The 16,313-nt window shown below is 64.2% G+C and overlaps 1 protein-coding gene across 5 annotated transcripts; it reads right to left on the reverse strand.

The window, feature by feature from the left end:
- Positions 1-178: 178 nt before the first annotated feature.
- Positions 179-12,268, reverse strand: WNK4 (WNK lysine deficient protein kinase 4). 5 transcript variants are annotated; one of them, XM_065039166.1, is made up of 20 exons: positions 11,834-12,268; positions 6,576-6,748; positions 6,052-6,272; positions 5,804-5,961; positions 5,145-5,233; positions 4,844-5,063; positions 4,473-4,767; positions 4,214-4,338; positions 4,072-4,139; positions 3,851-3,992; positions 3,662-3,778; positions 3,426-3,581; positions 3,223-3,280; positions 2,947-3,093; positions 2,251-2,822; positions 1,956-2,052; positions 1,446-1,857; positions 858-1,060; positions 670-767; positions 179-564 (listed from the first exon to the last, which is right to left on the reverse strand). In XM_065039166.1, exons 1-20 carry the CDS (start codon positions 12,266-12,268, stop codon positions 547-549), a joined length of 3,804 nt encoding a protein of 1,267 aa, XP_064895238.1. In that variant the 3' UTR covers positions 179-546. The 5 variants fall into 5 exon arrangements, with proteins under 5 accessions (XP_064895238.1, XP_064895239.1, XP_064895241.1 ...); XM_065039167.1 differs by having other exon boundaries at positions 179-567; XM_065039169.1 differs by lacking the exon at positions 11,834-12,268 and adding an exon at positions 9,066-9,590 and having other exon boundaries at positions 2,947-3,111.
- Positions 12,269-16,313: the final 4,045 nt, after the last annotated feature.

Consider the following 16,313-nt stretch of genomic DNA (forward strand, 5'->3'; position numbering starts at 1 on the left):
TTGCTGTTTATCATCTTGGTTTGCTCTTATCGCGAGCCGACGGCACTGACGGTGCCCACAAGCCTTAGGGACGCGGTTTAGTGCGAGTGTTGGGTTAATGGTTGGACCTGATGATCTTGAGGGTCTTTTCTGACCAAAATGATTCCAAGTCCCGCTGGACAAACACACGCAGACCCCGTTGGTATTTAATTCATATTTATGAAAACGCTTTCCAGACACCAGTTCATAACAAAGTGCCCCTGCTGCCGCTCCTGTCACGTTACGGGGCGGAGGGGAGGTTCTTTGGAGTGAGATGAGGGTGGCAGCGCGTGGGGGAGCCCCAGGGCCCCCACACGTTCTCCGGGGCAGAGCTGGAGGGGATGGATGGTGACTGGGATGCAATGGGGGCTGGTGCTTCTCAGGGCAGGGCCCGGTTCTGCCTGCGCGGGTTCAGCTGGGATTAAAGCCATAAAGGACGACAGCCAAGGGGTGTGGGAGGGAGGGGGGGCCGGCGCTGGGGCTCCCGCTCACCCAGCACCGCAGGCACTTGGTTGAGGTAGTTCAGAGTCACTCCTGGCCAGTTGGCTACTGGGGAGAGAAGCAGCAGTGAGTTGGGGAGCACTGGGAGCACCGCAGGGCCGCCAGCAGCGGGATCCGTGTCCCCTCCTCTCCCCGTCCCCCCACACTTACCATCCGTGCGACATCATCGGCGAACGTCACCCCCTTGCTCGGGCGCTGCTCCTGCGAGCCGGTGCTGCTGCCGCTCAGCGAGTTCCGCCGCATGATGCCTGCGGAGACAAACCGGCCCTGAGCAGGGACACGGGGCTGCGACCCCCCTCCCAGCGCCGGGAGGGAATGGGGGGCAGTTGGGGTGTCACCTGGGGGCTGCGCCAGCTCCAGGCGCTGGAGGCTGTTGCGGCGGGAGGGGTTGAAGCTGCCCTTGGAGAGGCGGCGCTGGCGGCTGGACAGCATGGCGGCCGGGGACACGATGGCCAGCGGCGGCTGCTTGCCCAGCCGCAGGTACAGCTCCTCGATCTCCTTCTTCTGCGCGCTCTGCAGCACCTGCACCTCGGCCAGGTGCCTGCGGGGGGGTGACAGGTGAGACAGGGCCCATGGGGAGGGGACATTGTCCTCCCAGCTGAGACACAGGCTTCTGGGAGGGGACATTGTCCTCCTGGCCAAGCCAGGGGCTCTGGAGAGGCAGGTGTGGTGCTCTTGGCCAAACCAGGGAGTCCAGGGAGGAGACATTGTCTTCCCAGCCAAACGAGGGTTGCTGGGGATGGGACATTGTCCTCCCAGCCAAACCACGGTGTCCAGGGAGGTGACATTGTCCTCCCGGACAAGCCAGGGGCTCCGGGGAGGGGAAACCATCCCTGATTTGGGGCAAGTGGGGAGAACTGTCCCCTCTTGGATTCCCTGTGCTGCCCCCCAGCTGCTTCCCCGCTTCTTTCCGTGGGGCTGCTCACTTCTGGCGCAGGTTCTGCAGCTCCTCCCAGATCTCCTCGTCCTCGCTCTCGCTGTCGTCGCTGCTCGGGTAGGACAAGTTGCGGGAGAGCCAGACCTGGCTCAGCACAGCCTGCGGCATGGTCTCCGCACCCTCGTCCTCCACGGGGACATCCCGGTCGCTCTCCACCGGTGCCACCGTCGCCTCCTCGGCCTCGGGGTCCTGTGCCACCGTCTCCAGCGCCGAGTCTGAGTCGCTGCTTGAGGTGTCCCCTGTATCCGGGGCCGCGGGCGGGGGGGACCCGCTGGCTGCCGGCCGCACGCCGCGCTGCTCACTGTCACTGCTGCCATCGCTGCTGCCCGGCGCCGGGGACGTCACCACCGGGTCTTTGGTTGGTGTCACCCGGAACCGGCCCAGGATCTGGGGCTTGGCCTCTGCCAGGGACAGGAGGGGCAGGGTGGGGTTCGGGGCGTGTGGGCTGACCAGGACATTGTGGTGACACAACCGCAGCCTCGGCTCGTCCCCACCTCACCTTCGCTGATGGGAGAGAGCTGCGGCTTGGGCTCACCGGAGGCTGGCGACTCTGAGATGATGAGGGGGTGGCCGGGCTGGGGGGAGCCAGGTGGCAACTGCGGGTACCGAGCACCATCAGCCACCCCCCAGGCCCCCCTGTTGGTTCCCCCGTGCCCTGGGACCCACCACCCGCTCAGCCCTCCCAACATCCCAGGGGCTCCCCGCACCACAGGGCTCCCTGTTCCCACCCAGGGCAGCGATGACCCAGCACCCCAGCACTGACCCCCACCTTGACTGGCACGCCCCATACTCACCACGCCGCTCTCGGGGCTCCCTGGCGCGGACACGCTCAGCGGTGGCAGGGGGCTCCCCATGTCCTCGCTCCCCATGGGGCTCAGCGGGGCTGGTGCCGGGGGAGGGAACGGCACAGCCCCCCCAGCAGTGGGGACATCAGCGCCCACCGACTCCAGGGTCCCGCCGTGGGCTGGGGGGGACTTGGCCATGCTGGCAGGGTCGGGGTAGGCGAAGCGGGGGGGACCCAGGACGAGGCTCTGTGGCCGCGGCAGCAGCGGGGAGTAGAGATGCCCCCCCGAGCTGGCGATGGAGGAGACAGCGGGCAGCAGTGTGTGGGCCACGCTCATCACTGCCAGCGAGAAGACGTTGGCCAGGGACAGGAGGGGAGCAGCGGGGGACCAGGGCGTGCTGGTCACAGCGGGGGGGCTCATGGGGCTGCTGGGGACAGGGGAGGTGGGGAACGGCAGCGAGGACAGCGGCAGGGCGGGTGGAGCAGGCTCCCCCGGGGTGCCTGGGGGGGTCTGCGGGAACCCCGGCGACACCGGCAGCCAGGAGGGAGCTGTCGAGACGAGGGGCCAGGTCTGCAGTGAGCCTGCAGAGAGAGGAGGGTCAGGAGTGTCCCCTGACCTCCACGAGCCCCCACACCCCCGTGGCAGCGAGGGACCGGCCGTGGCGCGGTGGTGACCGCGGGGGGATGGAGGTGCCGGAGCTGGTACCTGCAGGAGGGCCTGGCAGCGGCGGCTGCAACTCGGGGACTGCCGGGGGCTCCGTGGGGCTGGTGGGATCGTTCTCCAGTGGGGAGCTGCTCAGCGTTGGCAGGACGGGGGATGGGATCGAGAGGCTGGGACTGGTGCAGCCCAGGTCTGCGGCACGGGTGACAGCTGAGGCAGGACGTGTCCCCCCCCGACACCCCCTGGGCTCAGCCAGGGACATCACCCACCCTCCCCAGGGCCGGGGAGGACGGGAAGGGCTGCGGAGGGGCACAGGCATACCGCTGAGCGAGGATGAGGAGGAGATGGAGCGCGAGAGCTCCTGCAGCTGCAGGTCCACCTGCTGAGGGGGACGTGGCTGAGCCCAGTGCTGGGGCAGCAACCCCGGACAGGCTGAGCTGAACCCCCCCACCCCAGCCCCACCGCTGCAGGGACAGGAGCTGGTGGCTCCGCTGGGCAGGGTGACACCAGGGCTGGGCACTCACGCGGCTGCCGGGGCCGCGCTCAGCCTCGGGGCTGTCGGGCAGGTCGGTGGCACCGTGCCCATCCTTGCGGAGCAGGGTCTCCACGCGGTGGATGATGTCCCGGATGCGCTGGATGAAGCCGTCCCGCTCCGACTTGAGGATGAACTCGTTGTGGACCTGGGGGGGCGGAGGGGCCACTCAGCACCCAGCACGGCCAGGCAAGACCCCCCCACCCTCACCCCCCATCCTGCGCTCACCATGACGGCTGCGATTTCCTCGGGGTTGTCCCCGTCCAGGTCGAACTTGAAGGTCACCATCTTGTTGTTGTAGGTCTGCAGCTGGCACTCCACCACCCGGTCGTTCTTGTCGGAGATCTGTGGGTGACAGAGCTGGCTTAGCACAGGGACACGCACCCACCCGCCGCCCCTGGCACCCCCGGCACTCACGTTGGTGACGCGCAGCCGGGACCGCGCTCGGCGCCGCAGCAGCTTCCCCGACGCCCGCTTGGGCGGCAGCTTGTTGCTCTGCTCGCTGGCCGACAGCCCCTCGCAGCCGTCGCTCATGCCGGACGCCACATCCGAGGCGTAGCTGCGGGAAGCATCAGCACAGCCGTTCCCAGCCCCCGTGCTCCCCGTTTGTCCCCTGCCCGGGTCCCCCCTGTCCTCACCTGTCCACCGGGGAGGAGAAGCCGCTGGCGGGGTGGAGATGCTCGCCGGGCAGCTGCACCGCGATGCTCTGCGGGGAGAGGATGGTGTGAGCTAGTGCTGCGGCCACTGGGAACCCCAACAGCCCCGTGGGTCCCCACTCACCGTGGGGAAGCAGCGCACGGGGCGGGCAGGTGGGGGGCTGGTGGAGTCCCCTGCAGAGAAGCTGCGATGGGCCGGGTCATCCAGGAAGCCGGAGGAGCTCAGGTAGCCGTCGGTCTCGCAGTCGGCTGTGGAGAAACGCCCGTGTGAGCGCGGCTGGAGCCAGAGCCCCCTCCCCGGCTTTGGGGCTGGGCGCACGACACGGCTGGTGGGACCCCTGCCCTGTGTCACTCTGCTGTCCCCCCGCCCGGTGCCTACGCACAGGTGGCCGAGGAGTAGCTGGTGTGGCGGTAGGCGAAGTGCTGGTGCTGGTCGGCCTCGGGCTCCTCGGGCTCCGGGGGGAAGGTGCTGCTGAAGTCCCCGGAGCTGGGGGTGACTGGGGTGGGGGCACCGGGTGGCAGCGGGGACTTGAGCTCCTCTTGCTCCGGCTCTGCGGGCGATCGCGTGTCCCGGGCGCGCTTCAGTTTCTCCCGCTTGCGCTTGATGGCGACCACGCGGTCCCGCACCGCCTTGGCCACCAGCTTGTAGTCGGCCTCGCAGACAAAGCCCAGGACCACCTGGATGGGAGGGGGCTGGTGACATCGTGGGACAGGGACCCTGTGGCACCCAGGATTCCCCTGTCCTTGCACCCACCATCTCCTGGGCCACCTCCTCTGCCACGTCCTTGTAGAGCTCGAAGAGGAACTCGATGGCATTGTTGTCCTTGTACTTGCCGTGCAGCTTCTTCGTGTCATCCATGCGCAGCCAGAGCTTCAGCGCAGACTTGACGCCGTCGTCCTCCTCGGCCAGCTCCACGTGCACCCCCGTGTCCTCCTGGAAGAAGGAGTGCTCCAGCAGGTCCTGGATGGTGTATCTGCAGGGACACAGCTCAGCGTGGGGCTGGGGATTGGGGGGGCTCCGGCTCTGCCTCCCAGCACCCCCCTCCTCTCCCCACCTCTCATTCTTGTCCATGCGGATGCAGCCCTCGATGATCTCCTTCAGCTCCGGGACTTTCACCTTGTAGAAGCTGCTGGGCTTCAGGCCCTGGGGGTGACAAGTGTCGGTGTCTCCTGTGCCTGCCCCATCACAGCGCCGGGTTCCTGGGGCTCTGGGGCTGAACCCGGGCTCTGCAGGGCCACGGGACTGACTGATGGTCCCCAGGCAGCTGCAGGACCTACGGACAATCCCCAAGCAGCCATGGCCCCCAGTTTCCCCTGATTGCAGTGGGGGACACGTGGGGACCTGGGTCCCAGCACAGGGCCCTGTGTGTCCCTGCACAGGCAGCCAGGGCCAGGATGCCCCCAGGGCTTTGCTTTTCCACCCCAGCAGGCAGGAGCCAGCAGGAACCAGCCAGGGCAGCCATGGTGCCCCGGGCAGGGGGTGGCTGAGCCGTCCCGCTCCCGTTCCACCCCATTAAGGCGCTGGGGTGAGGGACACAGGGTCTGGCCAAGCCCAGCACCCTCCCACCGCCCAGACTACGTCTAGTATTGCACAACCTGCACAGAGACACATTTCAGGGAGCAGCGAGACCTGCACAGTTCCATCCTTCTGTCCCCCCAGCCCCATCCACCACCACAGCACCGCGGCACTGTGCGCAGCCCCGGGGGCGCTCACCGAGGTGACCTTGCGGTAGATCTGGGCGGCGTTCTGGCACTCGGAGTAGGGGTACTCGGAGGTGGCCATCTCCAGCATGCACATCCCAAAGGCGTAGACGTCCACCGCCTCGTCGTACTTCTCCTCGTACATCTCTGGTGCCATGAACTCGGGGGTGCCTGGGGGCAGCCAGGGGGTTCAGCACCCCCAGGGCAACAAAACACCCGCTGCCACCCCCGGGCAGCCACCCGGAGCACACAGAACCCCACCTATGACACTCTTGGCGAAGGAGGCTCGCTTGAGCGTGGCCAAGCCCAGGTCCCCGATCTTGACGGAGCCGGTGGGGCCGGTGATGAAGATGTTGTCGCACTTGAGGTCGCGGTGGATGATGGGGGGCGAGCGGGTGTGCAGGAAGTGTAGCCCCTTGAGGATCTGCCGGCTCCAGCGCTGCAAAACCTTCAGCTTCATCTCCTTGAACCGCTTCAGGTACCTGCCCGAGAGATCAACACCCCCTGGCTCCAAGCTCCTTTCAGGCAGTTCAGAGATCAGAAGGTCTCCCCTCAGCTCCTGTTCTCCAGCTGAACCCCCCAGGTCCCTCAGCCGCTCCATCACACTTGTGCTCCAGCCCCTCGCCAGCTCCGTTCCCTTCTCTCCACTCGCTCCAGCACCCCAAGGCCGTTCTTGCCATGAGGGGCCCAAAACTGACCCCAGAATTCGAGATGTGGCCTCACCAGCTCCGGGTTGCAGACTTGTCCCCTCCCCTGAGCACCCCAACCTGGAGGTCCCCGCTCACGTTTTCAAGGTGCCGGATGTCATGAGCTCTGTGACCAGCACGATGCAGATCTGGCCTTTGACAGACGACTTCCAGGAGTCATAGAAGCGGACGATGTTGGGGTGCTGCAGCCCCTTCAGCATCTCCACCTCCTCGCTGAATCGCTGCCGCTCCGTCTTCGACAGCTTCCGTGTCTGCAGGAGGAGTTTGGGAGGTGAGGGGGGGCACAAGGGGTCCCCAGTGAGCACAGGGGGAGGTGAGGGGGGGCACAAGGGGTCCCCAGTGAGCACAGGGGGATGCCCCGGCTTACAAGAGACCCTCATGACCTTGTCCCTGCTCCCCACACACAAGGCAGCAGGGGCTGCTGTGGTCCAGAATCGGGCTCAGATCTGCTGTCCCACAGCACAAAGGTTCCAGCATCGTATGGGGACCCCCACCCAGCCCAGGGGACACACAGGGGCTCTGCCCTACACTGTGCCCCACCCTGTGCCCCACACAGCCCTTCTGCCTCCCAGCACAGCCCCTCTCCCCGCTGGGACACCCTGGGCAGCGCCATGGCCGGGTGCCGGGGCCGCTTCAATGGGGCCTTTGTTGGGGAGCGCGGGGGGGGCGGCTCCAGCCCAGGTTTTTCCATGTTCCTTCTGCTCGAGTTAATTAAAGTGGAAACCGAAGCCGAGCGCTGACACGGGCACTGCGCAGAGCCGGGGCCAGCGGGGAGGACCGGGACCCCTCATCCCGGAGGGACATGTCCCCATGGCACAGAAAGGGGGGAGCCAACCAGACAGACCCCGACGGAGCTGGATCCCACCCTGAGCAGGAGCAGAACAGCATCCCCTGCGACGGCTCCACCACAGCCCAGGACCCCAAAGGGCCACTGCAGAGCATGGGGACACCCAGCTGGGACCCCCCAATCCAGCCCACACTCAGGGGACAAGGAACAAAAACTGCCACAGGCGACCCCCGCGCTCCCACCGCCGTGCCGGGCTCCTTGGCCAACAGCTGCCATCCATCAGCTTTCATAATAGTTTTGTTGCATCACAGCCGGCCCCACGGCTGGGCTGGAGCTGCTCCATAATCCCCTCTGCTTTTAACACACGCTCAGGGACCAGCTCGGCGCAGAGGAGAACCTGAGCCCTGCTGCCACAGGATGAATGGGACCTTTCATACCCGGGGAGGAAAACAGCAACCGGAGCCCCTGTGCAGCTCACCGGCTGCCCTGCCCAGACCCCTCAGTCCCCCGCTCCCCACCGGAGCCCGGAGGCTTCATTTCGTCCTGCAAGCCGGCTCAGGCACGGGGAAGCCAACACAGGCTATGAACAGGGGCAGGGAGGGAGCTATGGGTGGTCACAGCTCTCCCAGCTCAGCAAGAGGGGACCCTGCTTGGAGGGGTTGTCCCAGCATAGTCCACACCGTGTCACCCCCTGAGAATGCCCAGCATGAGGCCACCTCTCCTGGGGTGCCCGGAGCAAGGACTGGGGAAGCCCAGCTCATCCCCAGCGTGTGCCGGGACCATTGGGCTCACCCGGCGCCATCCATCGAATCATGGAACCGTTTTGGTTGGAAAAACCCCTCAAGATCGAGTTCAACCATTAGCCCACCCTAGCACTAACCCATCCCTGAGAACCTCATGTCCGTCTGTCCAGCCCTCCAGAGATGGTGACTCCAGCACTGCCCTGGACAGCCTGTTCCAATGCCCCACAGCCCTTTGGGGAAGAAATTCTTCCCAGGTTCCAACCTCAGCCTCCCCGGTGCAACTTGACTGAAGTGGCAGCCGGTTCCACCGAGCACCGGCAGCGGGACCCGATCCGGCCCCAGCGCGGCCGCAGGAGCTGCTCACGCAGGGCCAGCAGGGCTGCCAGCAGAGCCCCGCACGGCACGCAGGGACACCGTGTCCTTTCCGAGCGGCACCTCGCGCAGGGCAGAGGAGGACGCTGGAGATGGGCGAGGAGCTGGGTGGCAGCGCTCCAGCCCCGTCCCAGCGCCAGGAGCTGGCTGCCGGGGAGCCCTGCACGGCCAACAGTGGGAACCGAGGCCAGCGTGGGAGGGAGGGACAGGCTCGGTGGCCGAGGACAGGTCTTGCCCAGCTGTAGAGTGGCCCTGAGCCCCCCAGTCCCCTGGCAGAAGTGCCTGCACCACAGCAACAGCGGGTTCCTATGTCCCGCTCCTCGCCACAGGTCTGTCCCCATCGCTTGGCAAGCGGTGACCTCGTGTATGCGCACAGACACACATTCTCAAGCCCACAGGACCCCCCGTTGAGCAAATCCCCCCTGAGCTCCTCAGTTCATAGAATCACACAATCATTTGAGTTGGAAGAGACACTTCAGGTCATCAAGTCCAACCATAACCTAAATCGTGCCCCGGACAGGCAGAGCAGAGGCAGAGATTCCCAACCACAGCGCAGGCAGGATGGGTTGTGCATACGATGGACAGGATTTTGGGACAATGCCATGAACAGGATTTGAGGAAGATGCAGGAATTTAGGAAGAAAAGTGCTCCACAGCCTGAGGTTACCTGGGCAAGGGGGCTGGGGGAGGCTGCACTCGCCAAGGGGACCCACAGGAAAACCGCTCACGGGCAGGTATTCACAGCTCCATCCCGCTCCGGGCCTCTGGTTTCCTCCCCGCTTCCTCCGTCCCCACCACCCGCAACACCGATCAACAGAAATAGTCCCGGGTCTAAAGCTGGAAAGCACAAACAGGTCCTGGTGGGGCTGCGGGATGCGGGCGGGAGGTAAAGACAGACGCCGCGTTCAGGACTGGGGGGACAGGGATGGGACGTCCCCAGAGGGGTCCCACAGGAAGGCAGGGGACAGGCAAAAATGGCTGGGAGGGAAGAGCAGGGTGAGGACGGCACAGAAAGCTGGGATTTGGGATCGGGAGCCATCAGAGCAGCTGGACGAGGCTCTCCAGACCAGAACAGGTCAGGGCTGAGGTTAGGTACTCATTTAGAACTGAAGGGTAATAAAAGGAGAACTGTGAAAGACACAGGACAAAGCTATTTTTAAAAAAGGGCAGAACCACAACCATTTTTATTTGCGGTTCTAAATCCCGTATTTGTGTCACAGTGTCTGATTCTTTGCATGATTGCTGAAAAAAAAAAAAACAACTTTAAAAAGTCTGCTGCTTGTGCTCTCAGCCTCTCGTGGGACGTGGATTTTGGGACAAGAGACACTGGATAAAGAGCAATGGGACAGAGCTGAGTGTGGGGTGGGGAAGGGAGATGGGGTGGGGAAGGGAGATGGGGGGTGAAGTATGGGGGGGCAGGTGCTGAGGCCCTTGGGGGGCACTCAGCTCCATCTAGGAGGGTGACACTGGGTGGCGGGGAGCCAGGTCTACCAAGTCTCAGCACCGCGGGATGCTCACGGGACAGGAGCTTGGGCTCTTCACACATGTCCCCCACCAGCTCGTGGGGGCCAAGCACCAGGACTGGGGGCACGGGAGCATTTTGCTCTTGACCCTCTTTCCTCCACCTGGGAGGGTGAGTATTGTCACCCAAGAGCCACCTCACAGGACACCAGAGCTGCCCCCCAGGCTGCAGGACAGGCACCGGGGGCTGCACCCACCCCAGCCGACACACAGGAGCTGCTCTGGCAGAACGGGGGTGGGGACAAGGACCCCGCAGCACAGTCACGGGGATGAGCAGGGGGGCAGGGTGTGAGCCGTGTGCCGGCTGCCAGCGCAGGGGAGCTGGGGCACGTCTGTGACGAGGGGCTGAGACCCCAGGGAGGGATGCGCCAGCCGGGCGGGACGTGCTGGGCACGGCTGACTCATCTGGAGAAGATCTTGGGCTCGCCAAGGAGAGTCTGTCCCCGCCAGCCACAGGCTGGTGCTTCCCCCAGTGCCTGAAGGGACACGGGACTCACACGGAGCCTTCGGACAGGGCCATAGGAGGGAGGGAGCACTGGGCTGGCTCTCGGCAGCCGCTGAAGCGATTGTGCAACCCACTAATGCAGGCGGAGGCCCAAGACTTCACCTTCCTCACTCAGAGGCCACAGTCAGCCCTCCAGAAACCACCCGCTGCGAGCTCAGCACCTTCTTCTTGCACCACTGGGCTGCAGCCGCCCCAAGGACTGAGCCCTGGCAGCTGCCTGCAGATGCACCAAGGTTTTAGGAACAAGACAATGAACTCGCAAGGCACGTTTTTCTGTGTAAACAAGGACTTGGACCTTCCAGCCCCAGCAGCGATCCCAGAGTCAGGAGCCTCTTGGAGACTTTGGACTTTGCAAAGCCCCTCCCCAGGGACTCCAAGGAGAACAGGGAGCCCCAGGGCACAGCCCTCCCTGGTGTCTCCATGGTCAAGACCATGGACAAGTGGGAAAAGGTGTTGCAGAGGCAACACCTTCACTACTGCCCTCAGCATCCCGCTGGCAGCATCGCTCTGCCAGGCTGCAGGGCAGTGAGGAGATGGATGTGCTGCTCAGAGACCAGGAAAACCACAGGTCTGGGTGCTCCCAGCAGAGAGCCCCTTGGCAGCATCGCAGAAACCACACGCAGGTGCCCACAGGCACCGCTTCAGCCAAGGTCAAGCAGGCAGAGCGCCCCAAGGTCGCGCTGTACCCTGCTGCGATGGGAGCTCGCTGCGGACACGTGCCCCGGTGCACACCGAGGGCTATCGGACAAAAGCCCGGGGCAGCTCCGGCACTGGCGCGGGTGCACGTGCAGAGGCCGGCACCGGAGCAGGCACCGCTGCCCTCACTGCCCTTCCAAAGGGAAAGCTGCAAGTTGGGGGACACTGAAAACACAGCGGGGTGCTCAGTGCCAGCAGCCGGTCCTGGATCCACCTGTAAAGCCCCAGAGCAAAACTGGCACCAACGGCACGAGCACCCCGGTGTGCTCCACAGCGCAGGCAGAGAGAAGGCAAATGGAAAACAGCACGTGACGGGCAGGAGGGCCAGGAGCAGCGGCGTTAAGCAGAGAACCTGGGCCCAGGCCAAGAGCCCCGCGGGGCACCGGTGGGGACGGGCACAGCACCGGGCAGTGAGCGGAGCCCCAGCCCTGCTGCAGAAAGCTGCTGATGTGCCTGGTAGAAACGGGGGATCTCAGGTCCCCACGCTCTCTGGGACGGGCTCCAGCCCAGGGGAGATGCCCCGCGGTTCCCACATGGACAGACAGAGGGGCTCAGGGGCGGCTGCCCATGCCAGGGAAAATGCATGGAGAAAGGGCCCCTTCTGCAGCCCCCTCCCCCGGGACAACGGTTCATGGGCACAGGCAGGGTGCAGGCAGGACACAGGCAGCGTGCAAGCAGGACACAGGCAGGGGCAGAGGCGCCGGCAGCCGTACCTGCAGCTCGCACCACGCCACCTCCACCGTGGTCTCCGTGTCCAGCCCCTTGTAGACGGTCTTGAACGAGCCTCGGCCGATCTCGATGTCGAACTTGAGGAACCGGCCGTCGGGGGAGGTGGCGACCGCCCGCGTCTCCACCTCCTCGCTCTCCGTCTCCTCCGGCTCTCGGCGCCCGGTGGCGCCCGGTGGCGGCGGCGGCGACCCCCCGCGCCCCTCGTCCGGCGCCGGGTAGCCCAGCAGCTCCAGCTCGGCCGAGCTCCGCCGGTTGAAGCGGAACGAGGAGCGGCGAGAGTCGCGCCCCGAGGGCCGCCAGCTGCGGCTGCGGTGCGGGGCCCGTCCGGGGAGCCCCGGCTCCGGTTCCGGCGCGGAGCCGCCTCCCGCCCGCTCCGCCTCGGGCTGGGACATGGCTCCGGTGAGCTCCGCCGCCAGCATCGCCTCAGCCCGGCCCGGGGCGGCCGCTCCCGCGCAGCTTCGCACCTGGTGCCGCCGCAGACCCCGCAGCGCCGAGTCCCGGCCCCGGGGCACCGGCCCCGGCCCCGCCCGGTGGCACCGCCCCCGCCCCGCCCGGGCCCGCCCCCGCCGCGGCCACCGCCCCCCCGCCGCCGCTGCGCCACCGGCCCCGCCGCCGCCCGCGGGCACCGGCACCGGCAGCGTTACGGGCGCCCGGCACGGCCGCAGTGCCCCGGGGCGAGCTCTCCGCGCCCCGGCAGCCCCCGCCGCCCTCCCCGCTCGGCCCCGGCCGGGGGACGCTGCCCTGATCGCAGCCGGGGGCTCCGAGGCTTCCCCTCCCCGCAGGGAACCCACCCCGCCCACCGCCCCCCGAGGGGCTCCGGGCGATGGCTGCAGAAGGGGCGATGCAGCCCAAATCATAGAGAAGTGTCTGGTTTAGACATTTCCTCGGAGCTCCTGAGTTGGGTTCTGGAGCAGCAGGTCCAGGAGAAGCCCCGTCCCGCTCTCTGGGCGGGTTCAGCCTCTGCGCTGCCCGCACCATCCCAAGCAGCAGCTTATTCTGCGTTTACTCTGGTCCAAACTCCCGAAATTAGCGTCATGCAAATAGGAAGATACGAACGTGTGTGTCAGCCCTGTGCGAGCCAAGAGCCCGGACAAGAGCTGCTTGTGTGCCCAGGTTAAACGAGGAGGTTGTTCCACCCGTCGAGGCTGTTTACACAAAACACAAAGCAATTGAGACCGGCGCTAATTTCTTTTCCCTAAGGACAGATTGTTTCTACTCAATGATACCGGAAACATTCAGGAGAGGATCGGCCTGGGAGCACAGCCAGGTTCGTCCTCACGCGCCAGCCTGGCCCGCGCAGGGGGACACCGGGCGATACGGCTGTTCCTGCAGAATCACAGAATCATTTTGGCTGGGAAAGACCCTCAGGGTCATCGAGTCGAACCGTTAACCCGACACTGGTGCTAAAGCACGTCCCAGCTTCTCAGAGAGAGACAAGGAGCCAGGCAGGGATCTCTGGTAGGTTTTTGTTCCCCTAACAAGTGTTTCCATCATGAACTGAGATGCCTCGGGAGATCCCAGGGGAGCAGGGGGGTGTCCCGGTGCCGCTGAGGCCCCTGCAGACAGGAGAGAAAATTTGGGGTGAAGTTTGCTCAGACTGCTGCCCTCCCACCCCTCCCCGGGGAACAACTTCAGAAGGTCCCCAACGACCCCCAAAATGCTGTCCCTGATCCTGAGCCTGGAGGGTCCCCTCCTGACCTGGCCTGGGACACCAAGCTGGAACCAGCTTGGCCCAAAACCAGAAGGTTCCCGCTCCGCAGGGGTGCCCGCAGCTCCGCGGCCCTTATCAGGGTGACATTTCTGGGCTGCGGGTGCCAGCGCCAGCCCTTGGCTTTGAGGAACCGCTGCAATCAGCCGACGTAACCCATTTCTCACTTGCATTTGGCTGCCAGGAAGAGAACAGGGGACTGTGTAATCGCTTTCCTGGGGATTAGATCATGAATCAAAGCTTTGCTCGGCTCCCTGCTCCAGTGAGCCCTGCCAGGAATTGTCCCTTCCGATCCTAGAGCTTGGGGCAGGATCACAGAGGGGACGGGATGGGTCCAAATGCAGGTGTCCCCCACAGATGGGGGTGACCCAGGGCTTGTTTCAGCATTGGCTTCAGCACCCCACACCCACGGGAGCTCCCACCCTCCTCCTGCCACGTCCCTCCTTGCCCTGACGCGCCTGAGATGTCACCCAAACCTCAGCTATGGCTTTAACCCCAGGCAGATAACTCAGGAGGATTTCTTTAGCCCAGAGTTACAGCCGTAACCCGCCTGCAACTTTATCCCAACATATAAATTTATCAAACTGAAACAACTCTTGCTCCTAAAGAGCCACATTAAATAAAAACCCTCTTGGCGTTTCTCCTTCCCCGGCCAGCGGCATCCGAGTGTGGACGGTGTGATAGGGCCTTATCTCAGCGCCAGAGCCCCGGCCTCTGCCTCGCCTTGGCCAGCGAGCCCTAATCGCCCTGGCCAGATGTGGCAATGGCCTCAGAGTGGCCAGGGGCCAGAGGTGGGGACCTGTGCCAGCCCCCCCACCATGGGAACCATAGAATGTCCTGAGCTGGACCCACATGGATCATCAAGTTCAGCTCCTGTCCCTGCACAGGACGCCCCACAGGTCACCCCGTGTGTCTGAGTATGTTCCAGTCTCTTTGAACACTGTCAGGTTGGGGCTGTGACACCTCCCTGGGGAGCCTGTTCAGTGTCCAGCACCTCTGGGTGAGGAACCTTTTCTGAATGTCCAACTGACCCTCCCCAGCACATCTTCTGCCGTTCCCTTGGATTCTATCACTGTTCACCAGGGAGTAGAGCTCAGCAAATGCCACCTCCTCTGTCGAGCCCATCCATGGGGAGAGGCTTAAAAGCAGCTCTGGCTGCTGGAGCCAGAACCAAGCCCATGATGGTACAACTGCGAGCACAGAGAGGTTTGGGGTTTTAAACTCTATAAAGCCAAAACCCAGGTGGGTTTCAGCTGTAAACTTCCATGGCCACAGACCTCCCTGCCCTTTGCTTTGCTCCAAAGCACCGGGAAGAGCCGTGACTGCTCCTGTTCCCAGGACTGTGGTGGCTGGCGGCTGCCACGCTCCCTCCCTCTGCGCAGTCTAATTACTAATTATATCTCCTTCGTCTGTACCCAGTGCCCAAGGGCTTCAGCGTCTGAGCAGCCTCACGCAGGAGCTCTGGGCTGGCTCAGGTGTCCCAGTCCCGTGATTACAACACCAAACATTGGGAAGCGCTGAATAAAGATAAGGAATAGGATAGGATGAGAGGAAACAGCCTCAAGTTGCGCCAGGGGAGGTTGAGGTTGGATGTGGGAACAATTTCTTCCCCAAAGGGCTGTGGGGCATTGGAACAGGCTGCCCAGGGCAGTGCTGGAGTCACCAGCCCTGGAGGGCTGGACAGACGGACATGAGGTTCTGAGGGACATGATTTAGTGCCAAGGGTCGGGGAATGGTTGGACTCGATGATCTTGAGGGTCTTTTCCAACCAGAATGACTCTGTGGCTCTAAGCCAGGCTCAGAGGACAATCAAAAGGCTGTTTCACCAGCTTAGATCACCATGAGATACAAAACGTCACCGTCCCCCAAGAGGTCACGGCCAGGGAACACCTGCTCCTCCAGGGCAGCGGTGGCTCCTCCAGCCCCGGGACTTGTCCCATGGCCCCCGAAAATCATGAGGTCCCCACAAGGACCTCACAAGCACCGCTGGATCCGACCATTCATAACCAGCGAGTCTGTGGAAAAGGAATCTTACATCATGTTCATTCTGGAGCAGGGGACATACTCTTCCTCCTCCTCCTCCTCTCGCTAAGTGGGAAGCTGGAAAAGCGCAGTGAATCGCTGCCAGGAGCACCTTGGAAAGAAAAAGGCTGGGTTTAGGCTTATCTAATGTCACATCAGCCATTTCCGAAGAAGAGAACAAATTTAATTAAGAGCACAGGCTCACTCAAGGACAGGCGGGTTACGTGCAGCCCGCACACCTCGCAACGCGGCGCTGAGAGGTCGGCATCGCGCGTGCGGAGGGCGAGAAACCCAAATGTCCCAGGCCCGGCTGGTTATTTGGGATCCAACGCAGACGCCCCCGGGCACAGAACCATGGCTCGCTGCAGGGGCACAAAGGCTGCCAGAGGGGACGAAAAAGGGGATAAAACGGGGTATGAGAAGCAAGCGGAGAGGGGAAAAGTCAATGCGGGGAGCAGGAAGAGGGGGGAAAAGGCAGATCTTGGGCATGGTAACAAGCCCAGGGCAGACACTGGTAGCAGAGGATTCCTACAGAGACTTTCCTGGCTGCAAACACGGGGAGGACCCGTCCAACCGGCGAGCACTGGGGTGTGCGGAGCCCACGCTGGTTGCAGGGGCGCACGCTGCCCCTGCCGGGCTCCCGTCTGCACCAAACACACTGCACAGAGCCAAGTTTTTGGCAATAAAGGACGATTTCAGGCACAAGCGTGTTCATACTAGACCCTGGGCAGTAG

This window comes from Columba livia, chromosome 23, assembly GCF_036013475.1.
Source record: "Columba livia isolate bColLiv1 breed racing homer chromosome 23, bColLiv1.pat.W.v2, whole genome shotgun sequence".
NCBI lineage: Eukaryota > Metazoa > Chordata > Aves > Columbiformes > Columbidae > Columba > Columba livia.